The sequence below is a fragment of the Ranitomeya imitator genome, chromosome 2 (assembly GCF_032444005.1).
Source record: "Ranitomeya imitator isolate aRanImi1 chromosome 2, aRanImi1.pri, whole genome shotgun sequence".
NCBI lineage: Eukaryota > Metazoa > Chordata > Amphibia > Anura > Dendrobatidae > Ranitomeya > Ranitomeya imitator.
The window spans coordinates 560,495,573-560,521,338 of NC_091283.1; the positions used below are offsets into that span (position 1 = coordinate 560,495,573).

At 43.2% G+C, this 25,766-nt stretch overlaps 1 protein-coding gene across 3 annotated transcripts in view; it reads right to left on the reverse strand.

Annotated features, from left to right (window-relative positions):
- The window catches only part of FBF1 (Fas binding factor 1), a 206,207-nt gene that overhangs the window by 85,002 nt on the left and 95,439 nt on the right, over positions 1-25,766 (reverse strand). For all 3 annotated transcript variants that reach the window (XM_069752052.1, XM_069752054.1, XM_069752053.1), the window contains 9 exons: positions 25,457-25,584; positions 25,280-25,382; positions 24,452-24,853; positions 21,386-21,475; positions 21,190-21,293; positions 21,033-21,070; positions 20,855-20,944; positions 20,664-20,764; positions 2,607-2,813 (listed from right to left, as the gene is read on the reverse strand). In XM_069752052.1, coding sequence (XP_069608153.1) covers positions 2,607-2,813; positions 20,664-20,764; positions 20,855-20,944; positions 21,033-21,070; positions 21,190-21,293; positions 21,386-21,475; positions 24,452-24,853; positions 25,280-25,382; positions 25,457-25,584 — 1,263 coding nt within the window. The remainder of the gene's footprint in view (positions 1-2,606; positions 2,814-20,663; positions 20,765-20,854; positions 20,945-21,032; positions 21,071-21,189; positions 21,294-21,385; positions 21,476-24,451; positions 24,854-25,279; positions 25,383-25,456; positions 25,585-25,766) is intronic.

Sequence of the window (25,766 nt, forward strand, 5' to 3'; positions counted from 1 at the left end):
TTTGAGACGTATAGGTCTCCAATATTTCTATTTTGCTATAATGAAACAGTAAAGATACTATGATCTAATAATACCTATAGTATAGGATGAAGCTATCCCTTTGGGGATGGCGATATGGGACATACTACGTCACATATTCAGATAAGTCTATTGTTGTCATGGCAGACTGTATAGAATATTTACTTAGAGCAATATAGCTTTACCTGCGGTATGATGATCATGAGGGATTGGTCTCATGTGTATGGGTTCCTATATGTACCGGTTAACCTGATATGAGATACATTGCATGAGGTATTTGATAGACACAGATGTATCCATGTGCAGCATAATAGTCAGTATTAACCAGCAACAGTTATTTTCTTGTTTCCTTGTTTTTTTTATTTGCTTTAATAATTTTATTTATTTTTTCTTATTCTTCTCAAGCCACATACACATGTTTGCCTTGATGATTGTTAGGCCATAAACAAATGTATGATATATATTATCTAGGGCTTCTATATAATACTGTGTAACCGGATATGAGATACACCATATGAGATATCTAATGGAAAATATATGTACCTATATGCAATACAAAGGTTGATAACAAATAATAGATATATATTTTTTCATTGTGTTGTTTTTTTTTTTTCATTGTTCTTTAATCATTTTTTTCATTTTTTATATATCTGAATGCCTTAGTATAAGTCTGCCTTGATGACCTCTAGGTCATAACTAAGCTATTGTATCTATTTTTGAAGACAGCGGCATGTTAATATACACATAAGAGGTCTTTATTACATGATCTCTAAGTCTTTTGAGCATAAGAGATTTGTGCTCTATTGTACCCTCTGGCCACTGGTTATGAGTAACCTTGTGTATTTACCCTTAAGCTTCATCCTATACTATAGGTATTATTAGATCATAGTATCTTTACTGTTTCATTATAGCAAAATAGAAATATTGGAGACCTATACGTCTCAAACAGTTTTTTTTTCTGGGGCTGCTGTGATAGGCAATCTATGCAGATTAGACTTTCTGATCTTTATATCTCAGCACTTAGGGTACATATTTTTGCTGGACGTTTTGCAGCACTATTTTGCTGCCCTGTTTTTAGGTTTTCTGTTTTTTCACTTTTTTCACCTGTTAGTGTGACCTAGGTTTTTGTGTGTGTATGATGTTGGGGTTCGGGCGTGGGTAGTTGGTAGGGCCCAGCAAGGGCAAGAAGGGACAGTCTACGTGGAGCGGGGGTGCCACATCGAATTTTAGGGTGCCAACCTCTGCTGATAGGAAGGTGTGAGCTCTATTAGGGCCACTAACAGGGACTGTGTCAGGAATATTTCCTCTTCATCTAAAGAGTTCCTGTGGTATGTTTACTATTTTTTCTACCCCGTTCGGATCTAGGTGTTTTTGATGTCGGTGGTCATTACGTATTTAACTATTTATTAAGATTTTAATATTACTCATTAAAAAGATATTTTTTAGGATATTGTTGTTTTTTTTTTGGTTGTTAGATAGAATATATCCTTATTTCATTTGGTTCGGTAGTTTGGCTTGTCAATATTCCTTTTGCCAAATTCCAGTCTCCCTTTTTATGATTTGCTTTCAGTGATATCCTCTCCGTTATCTTCCATGAAGTCCACTTTGGCCCAGACAGCAGCGGATGATGCAATCTGACACTGATGTACCTTGACCTTGGAGTTCACCTCAAATCTCCTTAGAAGTTGTAATCAATACTCTGTCTGACCAACCTACACCTTCAAAACATCAACAAAGCATCGATTTTTCTCGGTACACTTTCAAAAAGTCAGAGACTTTGTAGGATAATAGGTGTATAAGTAACCGAGCATACCAAACAGGTGAAAATGATCATCATTTTCATACGTGTGTTGAAACAGTCATTAACTGAAACAGAAACAGCTGTGTGTGGAATAGTCAAAATGCTGCTACAAAGGTGAAGTTATGAAAAACTATTTTATGTCACGGGTCATACACCATCGCAAGACTATGCAAAGTGCCAAGACACAAGGTGGTTGTGTCACATCGTTACTGCTACAATGTAAATGATGTATTGGACTAGAGCAGTGGGGTAAGTAATCAGTGACAGCTGTGTTTCTTCACATGCTGTTGCCATTTTTTTAAAACTACTGGAAAACCATTTAATTGTTGGGTCTTTGCGATTCACAGTAATTTTGGAAACATATGGGGGGGGGGGGTTGGCTTTTGTTTATAGGTGTTGCAAATGTCGATAAAAATTTCAGACATCTGTGAATTTTGGTCCACTTGTACTCAATAAATTGATCAGTAAGTTGGCAAACCATAGCTTAGGACAGCCATGCAATTTCCTAGATGCTGCTGGTTATGTCAGCATGCTATCAAAGGGAATAAAGAGCAGGAATCCATTTCTGTGCATGGGAAATATCATACCAGCTAGTCCACTCCCACCAGCTCAGAGTAAACTGCAAATTAAGAGATAGAGCCTGCAGAGATGAAAACTGGTGGAAATTCAGGAAACAAGACATATAATGAATGGCTAGAGACAGTGTTACATTGCATGTACACACAGGTCAGCTTATTGTGAAAATTTACTTGAAAATATGGTTATCCTTTAACTTTTTCTTCCTCACCTCTGAAGTTCTCTTATTCTTTCTATTTCCATATCTTTTTCTTGTTGAAACTCTGTCAGTTTCTTTTGATATTGAGCATGCAAATCTGCCTTCTCATGCTCTGCACCCTTGCAGTGAGAGATGTACTGCGCAGAGAGCTCTTGGTTCTCCTGTCGTAGACGCTCCTCTCTCTGACGGGAAGAATCTTCTAGTAACTTCAAACGAGTTCTAGAAAAATAATTTGTTAGCTATCCAGTGCCAGCATATTCTGCATCATCATACAAATCAAAGGATTCATGAACAAACAATATCAGACATTACAGAACACTTAATACAACAATTCCTTTCAAATAATTTTTATTAAGCATTTTGAAATTTAATATTGTGTTTTGTAGATAATCATATATTCAACTTTCAAGGAAATAAGGGTGGGGAGAGGGCGGGAGGTGAGGGAAGTGGGAATGGGAAAAGGGTAAGAGAAAAATTGTGGACATGCTGTCCAGTCATAACAGAATTTGATTAATTATTAACAATTATTAACAGGTTAACATATATTACCTTCACAGGTATACATTAATTGTCACCTTTCCTTTTAATGTGGTAAGTTGGGATATACCTCAACCCATTTCTTCCATTTCCTATCATATTTTTTATAATAGTTGTTTGCTATTGCAAAGTTTTCTTCATATGCTTTATGTAGGTTAATTTGGTCTATGATTTCAGTAAAGGCTGGTAAAATTGGATTTTTCCAATGGAATGCTATAATTTGTTTAACCACTAAACAAATGTGGATTATAATAGGTCTCGCATTTGTGTCAATGCTTTCCCATTGTAAAGACAACAAGGCCATTGCTGGGGTAACTATGATGTTATCTTTTAATATTTTGTTGATTAGTTTTGTGGCCTGTCTCCATAAGGGTTTCACCTTTGGACACTTCCAAAACATATGTAGCAAACTTCCGTATTCTCCACATTCTCTCCAGCACAGGGGAGACCCTCCTGATGGTAGGTGGGAGAGGCGAGCCGGAGTGAAGTACCACCTTGTGATGATTTTAAAATATGCTTCTTGTAGTGTCATGCAAATATTTGATGCATAGGTGAAATGGATCGCGTTTTCCCACTGTTCTGGAGTAAATGTCGTGTTCAAATCATTTTCCCATTTATTCATGTAAGATAACTTGTCAAATTTTGTGTCGTTGTTGAACCACCGATAAATTTGCTAATTACTCCAAAATAAGTAATGTTTGGGGTTTTTTAATAAATTAGTAGTAGCTTCGGAGATTTTTGGTTTTTTAATTATAAAATTTTGGGCTTGTTCTTTCAGTGTCATATAAGGAAAAAAGGCTGAGGAGGGAATGTTAAATTTTTCTTTCAAGGAGCTGAAACTGATAAATTTAACCCCATCATGAATATCGCTTAATTTTAGGATCCCTTTTTCTCGCCACATGGGAGAGGGGTCAGCGTTTTGGGTAAGCGTAATAATATCTATAGGGGTATTGTAGAGAAGAATTTTCTTGTTGGATCCTCTTTTCCTTTTAGAAAGTTTGTCCCATGTATATATAATGGAAGAGAAAATAGGGTGTTTAACGTGAATATTGTTGGTTATGTTTAGAATATGGTTGAAGACTAATTCTTTGGGAGGTTTATTATGATTGTGGGTAATTTCTAGATCAAGCCAATTTGGATAGTCCTCTTGCATGAACCAATATTGGCTTTGTTTGATAAGGTTCGATAAGTATAAGGCTGTTATATTGGGTAGGCCTATACCCCCAAATTCTTTGCACTTATATAATATGTTTGTGGGTATTCGGGCCCTTTTTTTATTCCAGATTAACAAATTAATTGTGGATTGTATACTGGTTAGATAAGATGTGTTGACTTTTAGGGGGAGTGTTCTTAGTATATAAGAGATTTTTGGGATGATAAAAATTTTGATAACCAATATTCTACCCCACCATGATAGGTCTTTTGTACCAAAGAAATTAAGGTCATTGTTAATTGTCTCTAAAAGTTTGTCCAGATTTTTCTTCATTATTGCCTCAAGGTTTTTTGAGATGATCGTGCCTAGATATTCTAAGTCCCCCTCTGACCAGCTTAGTGAAGATATATTCTTTGTTTCTAAGTCACTCAAATAAAATGGCAAGATTTTTGATTTATTTTCGTTAATCTTAAAAAAGGAAATATTTGAGAACGTTTTAAGGGTTTTTTGCAGTTCTGTGATTGATTTGTAAGGATCAGTCAGGGTAAATATCAGGTCGTCGGCAAAAAGGCCAATCTTATACTGACGTGTTTGTGTTTTCAAACCTTTTATGTTATTGTTTTGTCTGATCGATTGCGCCAATGGTTCCATTGACAGTATAAAACGAAGTGGAGAAAGGGGGCAACCTTGTCTTGTACCATTTGATATGTCAAATAGTGCAGAAGAATAATTGTTAGCATATATTCTGGCTTTTGGCCTACAGTAAAGTGCCATGATGCTGTTAATATATTTTTCATTAAAACCAAATTTACTTAGAACTGATTTTAGATAAAGCCAATTTAGGCGGTCAAAAGCCTTTTCGGCATCTAAAGTTATAATTACCGTTGGCAATTTAGAGGAGTGTATCAGTTTGATTGAGTTAATCAGTCTTCTAGTGCCATCTGTTGCTTGACGACCTTTGATAAAACCGATCTGATCCCCATTTATCAATGATGGTAGGTAGGATTTGAGCCTATTCGCTATTAATTTGGAGTATATCTTCAAATCTGCATTTATGAGGGAAATTGGTCTGTAATTATTTACAAGAGTCAGGTCGGCATTGTGCTTGGGGATCAATATTATTGTGGATTCTAACATTTCTTCTGGGAAATTTCCTGAGGAACTAGCTATATTAAAGATTTTTTGTAAGTGTGGGGAAAGTATTTTGGTGAAGGATTTGTAGTATTCATTCCCGAAACCGTCCGGGCCTGGTGATTTAAAATCTTTGAGTTGAAGAATGGTCTTTTCAATTTCTTCTTGGGAGAATGGGGAAGTTAGGTTTTCTAAATCGTCATGGGTCAGTTTGGGGAGTTCAATTGTGGACAAGAATTTTTCAATGTCAGAGGTATTGGGTTTTGGGGTAGAAGTTTGTGACTGTAAATTGTATAATTTATTATAAAAATCAGCGAAGGAATTAGCTATGTCTTGAGGATGAGATACCGTTATTCCATTTTGGTTCTTTATTTTGTTGATCCTATTTGATTGTCTAGTCTTTTTCAATCTATTAACCATGTATCGTGTTGGCTTATTTATTGAAGAGTATTGCTTCATTTTGGAGTTTTTGACCATGGTATGGTATGATGAAAATATGATTCTTTTGAGATCCTGCCTGAGTTTTAGTAAATCAATTTTGATTTGTGTAGAGGGGGAATTTAAATTTATTTGCTCGTTTTCCTTGTCTTTTATCTTATTTTGAAGGTCCTCAATCTGAGTCCTAAATTTTCTTTTCTTTTTGGCAGAGATCTGTATCATGGTACCTCTTATAACCGCCTTATGGGCACACCAATTTATGAATGGGGTTGTATCTGTAGGGGAGTTTTCTGTAAAATAATTTATTAATGATTTTTCTATTGGTAATCTATATTCAGGGTGGTGTAACAGATTAGAGTCGCATTTCCATAATGAATTTTTGTTAATTGTGTGGCCTATTTGTATTTCAGCTGATACTGGAGAGTGGTCCGAGAAGGTTTTCCTTTCTATATTAATTCTATGGAACTTGGGAAGTGTAAAAATGTCTGATAAAATTAAGTCAATACGTGACGCTGATTGGTGAGGGTCAGAAAAATGGGAGAATTCGATTGATGTGGTGTTAAGACACCTAAAGATGTCAAATAATTCGTTATGATGGATCCAGTTGTCTAAATTGTTTGGTCTGTATCTATTTGGGGTGGAGGAGTCCATATTTGCGTTTGGGACCAGATTGAAATCTCCCAGCCAAATCATGGCACCTCTCTTAACTGACATGACTTTTTTATTTATTTTGTTCAGGAAATTTATTTGACCCGTATTGGGGGCGTAGATATTGATAATTGTGCATACCTGGTTGTTTAATGAACAAATAAGAATATGGAATCTACCTTTAACATCTTTGACCTCCTCTATGAATTCAAATGAAATTGTGCCTTACTCCGGCTTTCTTTTTCACATTGTCAGACTTGTAAATATATGGGAAATTTTTATGTGAGAATTTTGGGTTGGCCTTGTCTTTGAATTTGGATTCCTGTATACAAATTATTTCAGCTTGACTTTTACTTATTTCTTTCCAAAGTGTATGTCTTTTGTGTGGACTATTAAGTCCTCTTACATTGTAGGATAGTAGTTTTAAACTCATTATAATCTAAATTATATGGAAGTCTATTTTGCAAACCTGTGAAGAAAATCTTAACAAACCTATAAGTGTTTAATACAAGTGGTAACAATAAATAATAAACTGGAATGTCCACTTGAAGGGGTTCACTTCAGTGAACCTGACTTCACCTGTTGGGGAAAAAAGTCTGTGTTACTCGCTCCCGAGCAACATCCTCTTTGTTGATGAACATAAACTCAATATATTAAATACATAAACTCGTTACTAACAATAACAGATTTATAGAATAGTTAAACATCCTAGGGCAAGGTATAGCATTGTATCACTCAATATAAATATATCAAAACCCTTTCATGTCTTGCTGTCAGAATCAGGGTGAACTTTGTGTCGTGAATATAATGGGATATTGATGGATTTTAAGAAGTCCCTGCCTTCCTCTGGGGAGTTTAGGGCAATAACATTGCCTCTGTAATTTACTAATAATTTTAGCGGGAATCCCCACTTATAAGAGATCTCATTGTCTCTGAGAGGTATGGTGATATTCTGGAAAGCTTTCCTCCCTTCGATCGTATCTCTGGAGAGATCGGCATATAATTTGAGTTTTTCAAATGGCTCAGGGAAGTTTTTATTTTCTTTAAAGTAATTTTGAATTTTTTCTTTTGTTTTGAAAAAGTGGATTCTCATTAACGTGTCTCTAGGTAGATCTTTAGGAATAGTGGGTGGTTTTCGCAACCTGTGGATTCTGTCTATTTCTAGTTCTTGATCAGTCAGGGTAGGGATTATTTTTCTGAATAACTTCTTGGTGTACTCTTCCAATTTATTTGGGCCTATATTCTCAGGAATCCCCCTAATTTTGATGTTATTTCTCCGATTCCGGTCTTCCAGATCTGCTACCTTAAGCTTTAGCTTATGCATCTCTCTGATGATGTCGTTATTTACTTTGGATATATTATCTGGCCTCTCCTCTATCTTTTTAATTCTATCTTCAAATTTGTCCATCCTATTGCTGAGGAGGGAAAATGATTCTTTGAACATTTTATTTTGCTTATCAAACCTTTCGTTCATGCTGTTTTCAAACTTATCCATTTTTTCTGTCAAATTAGATAGAAGTTTCCCAACAGAATTCATATCAAATCCTTGAGTATTGTCGGGGTTTGGATTACTTTTTTTTGGTTTTGGCTTGGAGGGGCTTGTATTAGGAGAGAATATCTCTGAGACCTCGTCAGATGAATCATTAGGAGTGGTGTATTTCTCTCCTATAGCCCCTGGATTTTTCCTCTTTAAAGATATAGATGAGTCCATCTCTACAAAAGTGTTTGGGAGGTTCTTTTTTACTCTGTTTGAATTGGGGAGTTTATCATAGTCTAATTCCTCATCGTCTTTTAATGGAGACCTGGATCTATTGGGACTTATTGTGGTTATTAAGTCCTTTGGTGGATTGCGCCCAGAACCTTTGTACCTTTGGGGTTTTTGAGGTATAGATGAGGCCATGTTTAAGAATTGGGGTTTAGACGAGTTCTTGCTCATTGTTATCCCCAAGCAATAGCCTGATTTGCAGAGAGTGTCTACTAGGACAATCTCAGAATAAAGATTAAAGATTTTCCACAAATAGTAGCCCCAAGCAAAGCTGGAATTGTAGACAATGTCCTGTATGTTGATCTCAGGTTATTCCTGGTGAGGCTGGCCCTGGTGTATAAAAAATCCCCACAAAGTGGTCTCAAATAGCAAAAGTGGAGCAACTATAGAAATACCCTTTTGAGTGTGGTAATAGAAATCATCCGAATATAAACAAGCAATTAGCTGTGTCAACAGGTGGCGTATATAGTTTCACAGTAATTACAGAAGAATATGCTTAGATAATACCTAGCACCTGAGAATTAAAAAGTGCAGATTAAATCACTGGGGCATACAAATAGATTTTTCCTAACAGAGCATGCTTATATAACACATTGTGTTTGTTAGTTAAAGGGTGCAGGTTAATTCCCCAAAACAAACAAATATCTTTCAAGAACTGATTGTTCTCCTAGAGACATGTGCTAATAAGGAAGGAATCAGGGTAGAAATAAAACTCTCCAAATAATATGACTGGATTTAGGACTTCCCAGTCAGCTTCACTAAAATAGCCAGTTACCTGGATTAGATCCTGTCAGCGACTGATATAGTAGGCTATAGCTCTTTTGTTTTGTGAGCCCTGCAGGGCTCCTAGCTGTTTCAACAACAGTTTATGCTGCACTGGAGTCTTCCTGTCGCTCCTGCAGAGATGGCTGTCTGTGTGGTTCCACCGTTGTCCTGCACAGGAGCCGTCGGTCGTCGCTGTCTTCCCTGCTGGACCGCCGATGTATTTTCGTTCCCAGCAGGGGGCCGGAACTTACCGCTGTTTGAGTCCGGTGGTGCTTGGATCCGGAGCCTGCGATGTGTTGACCACCGCAGATCTTCTTCTTTGCTGTCGCTGGTGTACTCTGGTCTCTCACGCCTTCTGATCTGTCGCCGTCCACCAATAAATTGGCAGCCGTCTTTTCCCGCCTTTTGTTCCAAGGTCTGGGGGAGTGTCAGTGTCGGCTTCTGTGTGGAGCTGATATCACGTCACTGCTCCGGGTCTTCCCCGATGCTTCTGGATCGCTTTCTTCTGCCTCCGTCTTTCAATCCGGGGAGGCTTAGCACTTTATGCTAATGAGCACAGGGCGGTATATCCCCAGGCAATAGGGGAGGGAGCAGCAGCTGTGCAGAGACGGCTCCATAGTGTGTGCCTGTAGCTGTCACTTCCCTCCTCCTCACTACCAAAGCCAAAGAGGGAGTTTATAATAAAATCTGATGTTTTTTACCTCAGGTCCTTTGGCTTATTAGCTGAGCTGCTTGTTAGAAGGTATTAGCTTCCTGAGGCTGGATTACCTCAACCCTGTAGTTTGAAGGCCCAAACTTTTCTAGGGCTGATTTCTAAAATTTATGTGGTAAAATTAAAATAATTTTCGGATCATAGTGACCCAGATGAGGCACTGGATAAGATCCAACCAAGGATTTGACAATAAAAACGTTTTTTAGGCGATTTTGGTTGATTATAGAGGATTTTCCTCAGGAGCTCCAGCACCGCACAACCTACGCCATAGCAGTCCAGGCCACGCCCCCCCTTAATACAACAATTCAATCAAGAAGAGTGAGGGCCCAGCTCACAAGAGTTTACAATCCATAATGAATTAGGAGTGACACAAAGGATAAAAAAGTTCTTATACTGTATCGTTTGGCCATCTGCTATAATAAATAAGGGCATTCATATACTGTAAAGCTGCAGGAGCTGCCACCATCCAGTATCTGTGTAAGTGTAGAATTGAAATGCTGCTGAGTGCATGGAGTACATATGAAACTGATGAACATAAGGACCTGATTCTGAGTATAAATGTAGAAAAATAGAAGCTGAAAAAGATAGATCAATGAAGTTTTGTGATAGGCCTTCCTAAAAAGTGTGTTTTGGGGCATGCATGAAACTATGGACACTGGGAATTACCGTAATCTGATTTTCTGTAGTAATGCATTACAGTGAGTCTTACTGTAGATCATTAACAGAATGAGGAATACAGAGATGAGGAAAAAGATGTAGGGTGATACAGAACTATGGAGAGCTTTGTGGGCGAGAAATACAAGTTTATATTAAAAAAATTTTTAACAGATAGGCAACCGGTGCAATAACTGGTACAGGAAGGAGGCATTAGTGTAATCTGCTGAATTTAGTATGTATTAGGAAGGGGAAAAATTAGTGACGGGAACACCAAGTAGTAGTAGTCAAGATAAGAATGAAGACTTTTAAGCTTTCAGATGATAAGAAAATGAAGATTTGGGTACTCACTGTTAAATCTCTTCCTTCATTGGGGGGGACACACTATGCAAAAAAAACATGCTCCTCCCCAACAGTCTGCACCACCAACTGGCACGAAGTTAATCAGTTAGTGAGATATCAGTAGGAGAAGCAACTTAAAGGAAACATAGCTGAAAACAACATAGCAGAACCAACACAACTTTATACAAAAGCGGGTGAGTTGGACCTTCCTACCATGTTCACATCCGATGACGCGTAGGTGTGAACCCTGTAGAACTTTGCGAAAAAATGAATGGAAGATCATTAGCATCTCTGCAAATCTGCAAAGCGGATGCCTGGTGACAGCTGGCCCTATAGGCCCCCGCTTCCCGAGCGGACGCATTCTGTCCTTACCCGATAGGTTTCCAGAATGGCAGAATGGATCCCGCGGTAAATGGTAGATCTGGAAGCAGGGATCTGGAATTATGAACTCAGAGTCTACCCATCTGAAGGGTGTCGTCCTGGAGAGGTAGAGACTTAGAACTCTTACCAGGTTCAGTTTGCTTAATGACAATTTCAGAGGATAAGAGGGAGACCGGTAAAACAAAGGAAGTATGATGTCTTCATTGAGGTGAAACGAGGAAACCACCTTAGGAAAAAAGGATGGGATAGGACGCAAGACCACCTTGTCGTGGTGGAACACCAGGTAGGGGGATCAGCAAGAAAGAGCCGCAAGTTCCGACGCTCGTCTGATAGCAGTGATGGCTACCATGAAAGCAATTTTACTGGAAAGGAAGGAGAGAGAATTTCTAGTAGTGGTTCGAATGGGGGCTCTTGAAGGACGTCCAGAACTAAGTTGAGGTACCAAGGCTGTACCGGAGGGGGGCTGGTAAGGGGGAACAGATTGTGCGACTCCCCAAAGGAAAATCCAGGTCGGAGTACGAGAATACAGATTCTTCTGAAACAGAATGGAGAGAGCAAAAATCTGACCATTAAGGGACCTGAGGGACAGGTCACATTCAAGGCCCGATTACAAAAAAGCCAATAGAGATGGCAGAGCAAAAACCATAGAAGTGGCTTGGTTGGCTTCACACAAGCAGAAGAAGGCCTTTCATGTACGGTGGTAAATGAGAAATGAAGAATACATCCTTGCCCTGATCATGGTCTGGATAACCTGATAGGAAAAACCAGCGGACGTCATGCCATTAAATTGAAAGACTAAAAATTCTGGTGACAGAGAGGGTCCTGCGAGAGGAAATCTGGAGATTACTTCTGTGTACCAAGATCTTCTGGGCCAGTCTGTAGCCACGAGTATGACAAGCACTCCTTCTGTCTTGATCTTCTTGACAACCCTGGGAATCAGCGGCAGAGGAGGAAACCGGTATTGGAGGGAGAACTGAGACCAAGAGATCCCCAGCGCATTGTCGGTGACCACTAGTGGGGTTCTCGAGATCTGGATACAAACTGGGGAACCTTGTGGTTAAGTCTGGAGGCCATTAGATCGTCATCAGGTGTTCCCCCATCTAAGGCAGATCCTGTAAAAAAAAGACGGGTTCAGGGACAGATCGAATGCGGCAAGGCCCTCTCGGCTGAGAAAGTCAGCAGCCCAGGTATCCACTCTCAGGATGTTTACCACAGGGATTCCGGGTATGATTCATTCGGCCCATGACAGGGTCTGAGCCACCTCTGACATCACTACCTCCTTGGTGGTTGATGTATGCCATCGCTGTGGCATTGTCGGATTGGACTCATATCAGGTGGCCGGAAAGAAGATTCTGCCAGTGAAGAAGAGCAAGAAGGATTGCTCTGATTTCCAGAATGTTGATCGGAACGGATGATACCTGAGCGTTCAATCGGCCCTGGACAGACAGGTATTGAAAAAATTCTCCCAGTGCATACTGGCATCCGTTGTTACGACCTTCCAAAGCATTGGCAGACACGATCTTCTGCAACGGATGAGCAGAGAGCGTCTCCACCATTTCAGGGATTTGTTGACCTTGTAAGGAAGTGTGACACGCTGGTCCAGAGAGCGAGTGGACTTGTCTCATCTTAATAAGAGAAAGAGCTGAAGAGGGCATGTGTGGAACTTAGTGAATAGAACTGCTGAGATAGTGAATCCCGTGTAGAAGGGCTGAGTACTTTTGTTCTGGCAGAGAAACACTTGCCAGCCCAGTGTTGATCAGCATTCCCAGGAAAACTATGGGTTGTGTGGGGATCAGAGACGATGTCGAGCTTTCGATGATCCAGCCAAAATGAGAGAGGGTGTACAGAGTGACCTGCAGACTCTTGTGACATGCTATGGGGGCTAGAGCATTGATCAGAATGTCGTCCAAGTAATTAAAAACAAGAATGCCTCTGCTTCAAAGAATGGCCATGACAGTCACCATTATCTTTTTTGGAGGACCCGACAGAATACCTTGGAGAAATAGTTTTGCCAAGGCTGAAACTGACTGATATCCACACGTTGCAGCAAAGGGCCAAAACCCGCCACCTCGAAGGCTGCTTTGGCAAGAGCCTCGGTGTGCCTGTCAGAGGGATCCTTCAGAGGGATGATGGTGTTAGTGGAGAGTTGGGAGAGACTCTTCTCATTTCTGTATTAGGTCAGACACAAATGGATACAAGAATTCCATGCGTTTTCTTCTCTGAAAACACTTTTCTGAGTGCTCCCAATTCCCTGTAAAAAATATGTCCAATTCTTTGTGGTTGGCAAAAGCCCGAGGGAGGCTCTTTGTCATCCTGAAGGATATGTTTGCTCAGAGGGTAAGGTCTCCACATCCTGTACATTAAGGGAATGATTAACAGCCAGAATCAGTCTATTCACCATGTCCCATAGTTTTGAAATTTGTTCAGAGTCCAGATCAGAATGAGACTCAGAATAGGGATCTGACTTCTGAGTCGCTGGAGCAATGGGGGTGGGAGAGTAAGAGAGGGATGCTATCGTGGAAGACGTTGAAGGCGATGAAGGACTGGATAATGAACTAGTGCAGGCACGCTTTTTTGAACTTCTTCATGATCTACCATGGTGGTTTTGGGAAACAGGAGGGTCTAGAAAGCCCATGTAAGTGAACGGGACTGCTTGGCGGTAGCAGGATCGGGCAGTCATTTTATGACCGAGACCAAGGTCTTGGACACCTACACCTTGGTTAGGTCGGCGACTGATTGTGTGCAGTGGGAGAAAAGCATGGTGGGGAGACTGCAATCTAGGCAGAGGGATGATGTCTGACCAGAGGGAACTTCCTCTTACAGAAAAAACATGCAGGGTCTAGAACAATACCTGGCCATGGGAGGGACACTCCCTGGGGTTAGGCTACGTTTACACTTGCCTACCAGGGCTTTGCGGACGGCTGGGTACTTCCTCCCTGAAGCTCCGCCCACTTGCGCACTTCTTCCGTTTATGTCTGCCTACTCCTGCATGCACCCTGCGTACCCATCTTTCACATTGGGTACGCTAGACATGCGGATGTATGCGGATGCATTCTTTTGAAGCGCCCGTCGACCGCACAGGAACGCAACTTGTACCAGCGGGATAGAGAGAAATGTACCAACGGGATAGAGAGATGTCCCCCCGTGGTAGAGCTTACTCAGGCCCCGGATCCTTGGCCCTTGCGAAACTGTAAACAGTGGTTCCAAGAGGTGAGCTGCTGGGTTCATGGGAGCTGCAGAGCCTACAATTGTCTCTAGACTAGCTGGTGACTAGAAAATGGAGCAGCGAAAAGAGGAAAAGGCAGTGTCAAAAAGGGCGAACAGAGTTCCCGTGCGTCTAAGTGAGTGGTCTGCTCTGATAGGCTGATAGCGGTAGGCAGAGGGATGCTCGAGAGCCAGATCATGCGATTGGCCGGGCTGCCAGGGGCGTCGTCTGGTCACCGGAGAAGGCCAAGGCTACAGTCAATGGCTACATTTATAAGCAAAGCCACCGGAGAGAACCAGGCGTAGCTGATCGGGAAAGGGAATTGACTGCCAGAACAGGTAGGGAACGTTGCTAATGGGCGAACTGATCATGGCAAGGCAAAAAATTTTAAGTAAAAGAGAAGGCTAGGGCCTTTTGTTTTTTTTTCTTTGAGCCCCCCTAACTGTCACGGATGAGCCTGGGAAGGTCTTATTCAACACCTGTCCTGAATAGTGGGAAGGACTGTAGGCCTGGGAAGCCCCAAACACTCTTGCTGTGTTACAGGGTAAGGATCCTGCCTCGTAGACCATAGAGGTTACAGTAGTAACACAACTCGACACTTTGATCTTGGTCTCTAGGTGCGAAATCAAAGTGACATAACTCTGTTTTGTTGCCCTTACAAGCCATAACGGAAAGAAAAATAGGGATTTTTATGTACTCACCCTAAAATCCTTTTCTCCGAGCCACTCATTGGGGTACACAGAACCATGGGTGTTATGTTGCTGTCACTAGGAGGCTGACACTGATTTGAGACAAAAAAAAGTTAGCTCCTCCCCTGCAGTATACACCCTCATGCTGGCTTCCAGTGACCCAGTTCAGTGTAAAAGCAGTAGGAGATTATTAACAACATATAACATAACAATATTAGAGTACAACATGACAGAGGAAGCAAAGAGCCAAAAAGAAAAAAAGCCATAAGGCTAACAGGGTGGGAGCTGTGTCCCCCAATGAGTGGCTCGGAGGAAAGGATTTTACGGTGAGTGCACAAAAATCCCTATTTCTCCTTCGTCACATTAGGGGACACAGAACCATGGGACATCACAAAGCCCAGGAAGCACCCACCGACCGAGTTGAGTGTGTCCTAATCCCCGCCGGGATAGGTCTGCCCCTGATCCGATAAGATTCTTGAATAGCTGATCGGATCCATCTGGGTATCGTGGCTTTAGAAGCGGCTAAACCCTTTCTGTGACCATCTGGGAGCACAAAGAGGGAGTCAGACTTGCGTAAGGGGGCAGTCCTAGAAACGTACCTCCTGAGGGCCCTTACCACGTCCAAGGTGTGAAGGGCCTTTTCAACCTTGGCTATGGGCAAAAGGAGGGAAGAACGATATCTTCATTAAGGTGGAAAGATGAAACCACCATGGGAAGAAAAGACGGAGATGGACGTAGGACTACTTTATCTTGGTGGAAGGAAAGGAAGTGCGCCCGACAAGAGAGGACGGCCAACTCTGATACTCGCCTGATAGAGGTTACTGCCACAAGGAAGGCGACCTTCCAGGAGAGGGCAATCAGCGAGACGTCCTGCAGAGGTTCAAAAGGGGACTCCTGAAGAACACTCAGAACCAAATTGAGATCCCAAGTCTCTAACGGCATTCGATAGGGGGGTACCACGTGAGAGACCCCCTAAACGAAAGTCCTGACCTGCAGGTTAGCAGCAATCCTACATTGGAACAACACAGATAATGACCCTTGAGAGAACTGAGAGCCAGACCGGAATCCAAGCCGGACTGGAGAAATTCCAGAATGGAGGGAATAGAAAAGGCAACAGGCTGCCCAGTTCTCGACGCCTGGAATGTGCACTGCAGAAATGGTGGAGCGGTTGTTCTCGGCCCAGCGGTGAATGTGAGAGACTTCCCGCATCGCCGCCCTGCTGCGGGTACCCCCCTGATGGTTTATGTACGCCACAGCTGTGACGTTGTCTGATTGAATCCGATTTGGGTGACCAGCAAGGAGGAAGTGGAAATGTCTCAGGGCAAATCTGATAGCTCGAATCTCCAAGATGGTTATCGGAAGTCTCGACTCTCGAATCGTCCAACGTCCCTGGGCAGTGTAGTGGCGAAATAACACTCTCCAACCGAAGAGACTGCGTCGGTAGTTACCACCAGCCAGTGAATTGGGAGAAAAGACCTGCCCTGGCTGAGAGATGGCTCCAAAGTCCACCATTTGAGAGCTTGCCTGATCCGCGGGGGTAGAGGACATGGCCGATCGAGGGCCTGCTGTAAGGGGCGGAGATGCAGTTGGGCGAAGGGAACCGCTTCCATTGCGGCCACCATTTTCCCCAGGATCCTCATGGCAAAACGAATGGAATGAGGGAAGGGACAACAAAGTGTCCGGGTTCCCTGTTGAAGCGTTTGGGCCTTGGACCGAGGAAGTAGGACCAGCCCCTTGGACGTGTCCAGGATCATGCCTAGGAAGGAGATTCGTCGGGATGAAACAGGGGAGGACTTGTCTAAGTTGATTAGCCAGACAAGGCGTGAAAGGGTATCCAAGGTAAAGCAGGCCTGATAGGACGGACCTTTGATCAGGAGGTCGTCTAAGTATGGAAACACGACCACTCCTCGGGAATGAAGAATGGCCATGACCGCCACCATGACCTTTGTAAATACCCTGGGCACGGTGGCAAGGCTGAAGGGTAAGGCCGTGAATTGAAAATGGTCCTCTTGGATGGCTAAAGCAGGAACCTTTGATGTGGCGGGAAGACTGGGATATGGAGATAAGCATCTTTGATGTCTATTGATGCTAAAAATTCTCCTCTCTCCATTGAGATGACTGACTGGAGGGATTCCATCCTGAAATGCTGGACCTTTACATATTTGTTTAGGAGCTTTAGATCCAAAATAGGGCGCACTGTCCCATCTTTTTTTGGAACGACGAAGAGGTTTGAGTAAAAACCTCTGAATCTCTCGTGTTCTGGAACTGGAACAATGACCCTGCTTTGGCGGAGAGACTCGATGGCGCGGTAAAGCACGCGAGACTGAGCTCCTTAACTTGGAAGACGAGAGGGAAAAAACCGAGCTGGAGGGAAGGCGATGAATTCTATTTTGTAACCAGAAGACACCAGGTCTTTGACCCATTCGTCGTGAATGACAGAAAGCCAGACCTGTTGAAAGAGAAGCAGGCGTCCGCCTTCTTTGGTGGTGTCGACCGGAAGACTCCGCGAGTCATTGTGAAGGAAATCTGGAGGGCCTGGATCCCCTAGTTCTGGGTTGCCTAGGCTTACCTCGCCAGGACTGATTTGGCCTGTATGAGGGCCGAGAGTCTGTCTGTACGTGGAGAACGTTCTGATCTGGATGAGGCTGTGGAGGAGGACCAGAAAGGGCTACTGCGAAAGGGCCGAAAGCGAAAATGTTGCTGATGATGAAAAGCAGTTTTAGGCCTGTGCTGCGGGAGGAATTGGCTTTTCCCTCCTGTAGCATCGGAAATAAGCTGGTCTAGTTTTTCTCCAAACAGACGTCCGCTCTGAAAAGGCAGAGAAATCAGAGACTTTTTAGAAGATGAATCCGTGCGCCACTCTCTAAGCCATAGTGCTCTTCTAATGGTGACGGCGTTTGAGGCAGCAATTGCCACACAGTCTGCTGCGCCTAAAGATGCGTACATCACATAGTCTCCAGCCACAGCGATTTGTTTGGCGAGATCCACCGCCTCAGATGGAAGAGCCTGATCCTGAATGGATTTTGCAAGGGCATCTGCCCAAAAAACCATTGCTTTTGCGACCCATGCCGCAGCGAAGGAAGGGAATAGCGAGGAACCTGAGGCCTCATACACTGAGCAAGCCATGGAATCTATTTGGCGTTCTGTGGGATTTTTAATTTAAGCACCATTACGTACAGACAAAAGCGTTTTGGTAGCCAAACGCGATAGCGGAGGATCTACTAGTGGAGGTTCCGTCTAATCTTTGACAAGATCTGCAGAAAAGGGATACTTTGATCCCAGGGTCTTTTTACCCGTAAAGCGCTTATCCGATCGCTCCCTGTGTCGCCTATCTCCAAAAAGTCCGCTTGAGAGGCGAACACCCTATGGGATCGCTTGGTTCTTGTAAAAGAAACCGCATGATCCAGAGCCGAATTAGGGTCATCATCAACCTTTAGCGCATAATTGACAGCTTCAATGAGGGAATCCACAGTCGCTTGAAACTCCGGAGAATCCGGGTCCAAGGATGCCTCAGACTCGTACTCAGAGTCATGATCGCTACGAACCCCTGGAGAGGGAGAGCGAGAAGTGGAGTTACCAAAGGCTGAATGGCGTGGTGAATGCTCAGGAGAGGTAGTGCGGATCCGTTTTTTGGATGTCTGTACCTCCTTCAGGTGAGAGCGGCCCCTGCTGGCCGATGATTCCCCTGTAATGGAGGGGTCTCTTAACCCAGGAAGACGAGTGCCCTGCTCCCCAGAGGGGTCATGGAAGGATTCAATCGCTTTGGCCAGCGAAGCCATGGATTGTGACAGTGACGCGGCCCACTCAGGGGGGCTACACTGGGGTCGGTAGCGGCGGAGGGCTCTTGGGCACATTGGGTATCACAGGCTGAGCAGTGAGGGGAGCTTTGAGGAGCCTGGCAGGTGGTACACACAGTGAAAAAGGTAGTATGTACCTTTGTAGTCATTTTAGCCTTTGACTGCAACATGATGTACCCCAATATAAGTGAAAAAACACTGCTAGTGGAAGCGATGTGGGGTAAAGCTGCAGGGAAGCACCTAGTGCCGTCTCCTTACCCAGTTCCTGTGTCCCGCAATCTGAAGATGATGGCGCTGAGTAAACCGGCATCCACGGCGACACGTGCAGAGGGCGGCAGAGCTGCTTGCAGTGGGAAAAAAGATGGCTGCCGAAAGCTGGGAGGTAGTCTCGCAAGGAGCACTAGGACTGAGGGCGGAGCCACTGGAATGATGCGAGCGGTGGGCGGAGCTTACCGGGATGCGGCCTACACAAGGCCGGAGCCGGGGACTAAATTTATGGCTTCGGCCGTCGCGCACCCGCGGACTGCCGGGAAATGTTCCGCGGAGTTCTGTGGGGACCCTAACGCTATGGAGCCCTCGTATGCCGCCGAAAGAACGACCCCTCCCGGTGCACTTACCCCGATATGAAGAGGATGGTTCAGCAGGTCAGAGCTGTGCCCGGGGTAGTTAGGACGGTGCAGGGTTGGGGAGCCTCCATCCACCATCCCCTGAAAGGGGGGGTGGAGAGGAACCGTCCGCCTCCTTCCATCATTCACTTTACAGTGGTGATGAAGTGGGGGCTGCACGGACGCCATGATGGAAAAGTGCCTCTGAACAGCCGAGGGTAAAGCCTGGTGGGCAGGGCAAAATGTCCGCAACATGGCATGGCTGCAGAAGAGGATACTGGAGGTACCACTCCAGTGCTCGTCTGATAGAGAGGGGAGGGAGATCGGTGCCCTTGTAGGGGCCCGTCACCCCTAGAATCAGCTCAGGCAGTGGCATCCCACGTCGCAGGAGAGGATACGGAGAGGTAATACTCCCGTGCTCGCCTGTTGTTGGTTTGGGGAGATCGGAGCCTTGAAAGGTTCCGTCGCCCCTTTGTCCAAAAGGGATAAGAAAGTAGAAAATCCGAAAAGTTCTGATCTGAATAGCAGACCCAGTGTGCCTCCTACGGACACTAAGCTTGAACTGGGTCTCTTGAAGCCAGCATGAGGGTGTATACTGCAGGGGAGGAGCTAACTTTTTTTTGTCTCAACTTAGTGTCAGCCTCCTGGTGACAGCAGCATAACACCCATGGCTCTGTGTCCCCAAATGTGGCGAAGGAGAAAGGAAAATCATTAATACAATATAGGGTAGAAACAAGACTGGATCCAGACCAGTGTCTGCCTCCTACTGACACTAAGCTAAAACCGATTAAACTTCATACCAGTTGGTGGATATACCCTGCTGGGGAGCGCTATCTTTTTTTTTTGCATAGCTTCAGCCTCCTAGTAGCAGCAGCATACACCCCATGGTTTGTGGTGTCCCCCATTGATGCGATACAGAAAGGTTGGATTCTCGAGATGTTTTTGAGGTGCAGTGACAAGAGCATGCAAGCGATTGGATATATGGCGTGAAGGAAAGGTATGAATTCCGAGAGATTTAATTTCAGATAGAAACAATATACAGATTGCTGAAAAGACAGACTGAAAATAAAATAAATAAAACTGAACTAAAGTAAAAAAATAAAATGTATCTTTATGTAAAAAAAGGAACGACTGAAATCATAATCAACGATAGCCAACAATGTTTTATGTTGCTCCTAATTAGCTTCATTCTCCATAGACAACAGGAGTCAGAAATTTGCTGCACTCCCAAGTATATCTCTAGGTACCTGTGTGCGCTCTCTATTAGTTCAAGATCTTCTTTGTGCCTTTGTTGCAATGTCTCCAGTAACAGGTTTTGCTGTTCACGCTCCAAATGGAGTTTTCTTATCTGTAATGCACACCAACCATTCAGCTTTTAGATTTTATTTTTTGGAATATATAAGTCTTTAAATATCCCTCCAGACCCCAGATATGATACCTGAGTCTCAAGATCTAGTAACTTGTTATGTAAGACATCACCATGAATTTCCTTTTTGCCTTCTTGGATCTTTGGCTGAACAGTAGCTGGCTGCAGGAGGAAAAAAAAGACGTAATACATGTGAGATTTAGAAACAGAACTGAGGTCTATGTAAAATATAACACTATGATTGACTGACTGTATCTCTGTACATTTCTGAAGGCGTTGTTGAAGGAGCTGCAATACAAGGGAAGTCAGGAGAGAGACCATTAAAAATGCCACCACCATCTCCACACTCTGCTGAAAAGTGGGATGACTAAATACAATGAATAACAAGAAAATTCTGGTCACGGTACCTGGAACAAGGTTTTCCTTCTGTCTGGAAGATGTAGGAGTGATGGAGGACGTAGGAGTGGTGGTGGATGGTGTTTTTACACCAATTTCCCAAGGTAAAGGAGGTCTATGAAAAGAATAAATGATTTCATGAATACGGCTGGCCAAAGAATGTGTTGCATGCAGATACAGGATAGATTGCTGCACAATCGTACCCACCCAGATACTTCAGCTAAGACTGGTGCGATTTCTTGAATGGTCTTGCCACGGTCTGACTGTTGGATGGTATTCCCAGACCCGACCGGACTGCTGTGTAAAGAAGCAAAAACCATTTTACACTACAAAGAGTAGATATATACCGTATATACTAGAGTATAAGCCGACCCGAGTATAAGCTGAGACCCCTAACTTTGCCACAAAAAACTGGGAAAACTTAATGACTCGAGTATAAGCCTAGGGTGGAAAATGCAGCAGCTACCGGTAAATTTCAAAAATAAAAATAGATACCAATAAAAGTAAAATTAATTGAGACATCAGTAGTTTAAGTGTTTTTGAATATCCATATTGAATCAGGAGCCCCATATAATGCTCCATACAGTTTATGATGGGCCCCGTAAGATGCTCCATACAAAATACGCCCCATATAATTCTCCATAAAATTTATGATGGGCCCCATAAGATGCTCCATATTAAAATATTATTACTATTATTATTATTTATTGTTATAGCTCCATTTATTCCATGGCGCTTTACATGTAAGGAGGGCTATACATTACAAAAACAAGTACAATAATCTTAAACAATACAAGTTATAACTGGTACAGGAGGAGAGAGGACCCTGCCCGCGAGGGCTCACAATCTACAAAATATAATTCTGCACAAATGTTCATTATGGCCCCATAAGATGCTCCATAGAGACATTTGCCCCATATAATGCTGTACAAATGCTGAGTATGACCACACAAGATGCTCCATAGAGATATTTGCCCCATATAATGCTGCACAAATGCAGATTGTGGCCCCATAAGATGCTCCATAGAGATATTTGCCCCATATAATGCTGCATAAATACGGATTATGGCCCCATAAGTTGCTCCATAGAGATATTTGCCCCATATAATGCTGCACAAATGCTGATTATGGCCCCATAAGATGCTCCATAGAGATATTTGCTCCATATAATGCTGCACAAATGCTGATTATGGCCCCATAAGATGCCCCATAGAGATATTTTCCCCATATAATGCTGCACAAATGCTGATTATGGCCCCATTAGATGTTCCATAGAGATAGTTGCCCCATATAATGCTGCACAAATGCTGATTATGGCCCCACAAGATGCTCCATAGAGATATTTGCCCCATATGCTGTTGCTGCGATAAAAAAAAAAAATGACATACTCACCTCTTGTCGCTCAGGCCCCCGGCACTTGCAATATTCACCTGTCCTCATTCCACCGCCGGGCTCTGTCTTCAGCATCTTCTGCACTGACATTCATGCAGAGGACGCGCACTAACCACGTCATTGCACCCTCTGACCTGAGCGTCACAGCAGAGGAAACAGCCCGGCAGTGGAACAAGGAGAGGTGAATATCGCGCAATGCTGCTCACCCTCCCCGTTATACTCACCTGCTCCTGGCGCGGTCCATGGCAGCTTCAATGATGGTCTTCTCCAGGCGCTGACAGCTTCTTCCAGCGTTGAGCGGTCACCAGTACCGCTCATTACAGTAATGAATATGCGGCTCCACCCCTATGGGAGTGGAGTCGCGTCCACATTCATTACTGTAAAGAGCAGTAACATGTGACCGCTCAACGCTGGAAGAAGCTGTCAGCGCCCAGAGACCATCAGGGAAGCTGCCAGGGACCGCGCCAGGAGCAGGTGAGTATATCACAGCCGCCGCTCCCCCTCCCCCGCCGACCTTCCTGGGACAATGACTCGAGTATAAGCCGAGAGGGGCACTTTCAGCCTAAAAAAATGGGCTGAAAATCTCAGCTTATACTCAAGTATATACGGAAAATGACAGTGTTGTTCACATCTCACCTCCGTGCAGGAGATACAAATTATGAACCAAGAAGACGAGCTGTTCCGGCAATTACAAAATAGGGTGAATCGGATCAGTCATCAGAATCTGACAGGTCACCTGAGCTATTATAGCAAACGGAGCAGAATAGTAATGTTATTTAAAAAATAGTCAATAGGAAAGAATACAGCAGACTCATAATTTTAAGTCCACAGTAGTGATGAGCGAATGTGCTTGGATAAGGTGTTACCCGAACATACTCCGGTGCTAGCTGAGTGTCTTTGGCGTGCTCAAAAAATATGTTCGAGTCCCGTGGCTGTATGTCTCGTGGCTGGTTGACAGCCAGAACACATGCAGGGACTGCCTAACAAACAGCCAATCCCTACATGCATTGCAGCTGTTTAACAACTGCGAGACATGCAGGCGCTGGAACTCAGACATATTTTTCGAGCATGCCAAAGACACTCAGTTAGCACACATGCATTCTCGAATAACACCTTATCCAAGCACATTCGCCCATCACTAGTCCAGAGTGCTCAGAATTCCAGCACTTCAACCACGTCTTTCTGCCTTCTCATCAAAGAATGATGACCATCAACATATCCAGCTGTCATATAACCATTGCTGAGTAAAGGTGGGGAACTTCAGACATTATGAAAGGCTCATCAATACATTCCTGATAATGACATATAAGTTTGAGCGAGCTGGATTCTTTCTTAAAGGCGATAATCACATGAAACCAGTGTGATTGGGAAGATGGTATAATAACTCAGCGGACGGGTCATGGTTAAATAAAGCAGTATACTCTCACTATAGACTAGCTTTACATAAACTGGAAATATCCCAACTTAAAAATGTATATATATTACAGGACAAGGTTATGTAGAGATGTTAGAATCCTGCCTAATGACTTTCTCTAATCCAATTTCTAATAATTGTAATTAAGAATATGTCACTGTGTGGGAAACATGGTAGCTCGGTGGCTCAGTGGGTAGCACTGTTGCTTTGTAGCACTGCGGTCCTGTTTGCGAATTCCCCCAAGGACAACTTCTGCAAAGGGTTTGTATTGGCTTTCTCTGAGATCTCTGGCTTCCTCCCTCATTCCAAAAGACATACTGATAGGGAGTTTAGATTCTGAGCCACAATAGGGACAGTGAGGATGATGTCTGTAAAGCGCTTTGAAAATGAATGGCTATTAACATAAGCAAAATAAATACAATTATATATGAGGTAGAGAATACAAATAACAGTTGAGTCTTACAGACCTGCCTACAGAAGTCTCTTTGACATCATTTCGATTCTGGACTTTTTGTTCTTCCAACTTTTCTTGTTTTAGAGCCTTATTCCTAGACAATGAGGACATCAACCATTCATCATCATCATCATCATCCTGCTGTACGGCCGGGGTGCCAATCTGGGAGGTTTTTATTTGTGTAGCTAATCTAGAATCTGATTTAGTTCCAGATGGTGGTCGACCAGTAGTGTTACGTTCAACATTGGAGGGTCGTGGAGGCTCTCTTAAAGGAGTTAGATCCGGGACATCTTCGTCTTTGAGACCTAACCAGTCAGCTCCACTCTTCTCGTCCCTTGCTGGACTCCGACCCACAGGGGTGGCCGAGCGAGATCTTGCATCAGCTTTTATTGCACCATTACTTTCTGCAGAAAATCTTGGTGTTGGTAAAAAGGCAAATGTTAAAAAAGCACAGAAAGAAAAGTGAAAAACAAAGTTGCAGATGGAAAATTTTATAATTAATTCTTCACAGTTACTTTGCTACTGCTGCTGCTCTGATCCCAATCCTGGGTGACGACACGGAAATAGGTCGGCCAATTATAAGCCAGAGTGGTGACATACTATTGTCAGTACATTGGGCCATGATTGCCATACCGAAATGATGCCACTGCGGCCACATCCTACTACATGAGTGAATACAGAGATGACAGCAGCGAAGAAGACGTGAGGAATTATACAGCATAAACAATTTTTTATAATTGTACCATTATGGCAGAAATAAAAGTTTCTTTTTCTCTTGGTAAACTTCTATAAATTATATGATCTGGATAATTTAATGACAGAAATTGTTTGGACAAAATACCTGACTGATGATCGCCGTGATGGTCGACCTTCTGGGCTGAATGCCATAGTGGGTTGGTAGGAGCCAAAACCTAAGTCTTCATCTCCTAGAGGATCACCCTTTTCTGTGAAAAGTTCCTGATTATTTTGCTTGTGCTGGTGATCATTAACTTTTCAATTCAGATTACATTTCTCGTACCTGCCATTTTCTGGTACTTGGGATCCAGTTTGAATTCCTTCGTTTCCCCGGTTAATGGCCTCTCCAACAGTTTGGCAGAAGTCCCTCTCCCTAGCAGCTCATCAAATTTGGAACGTCGCGATGCAGAGCTGAAAATATAAAAAATACCCAATGCCTTAGGGTGTATTGGCAGTTCGTTCTGTAGCGTCCATTTACCGTGGGTGCCCTGAATGCTTGAAAGAGCTGTCTGCATAAGTCAAACATATCTATAGGCCACCATTCACCTAAGAGAGGCTAACTGTTCTTTAGGTTTCAAATTGGCTGATATACA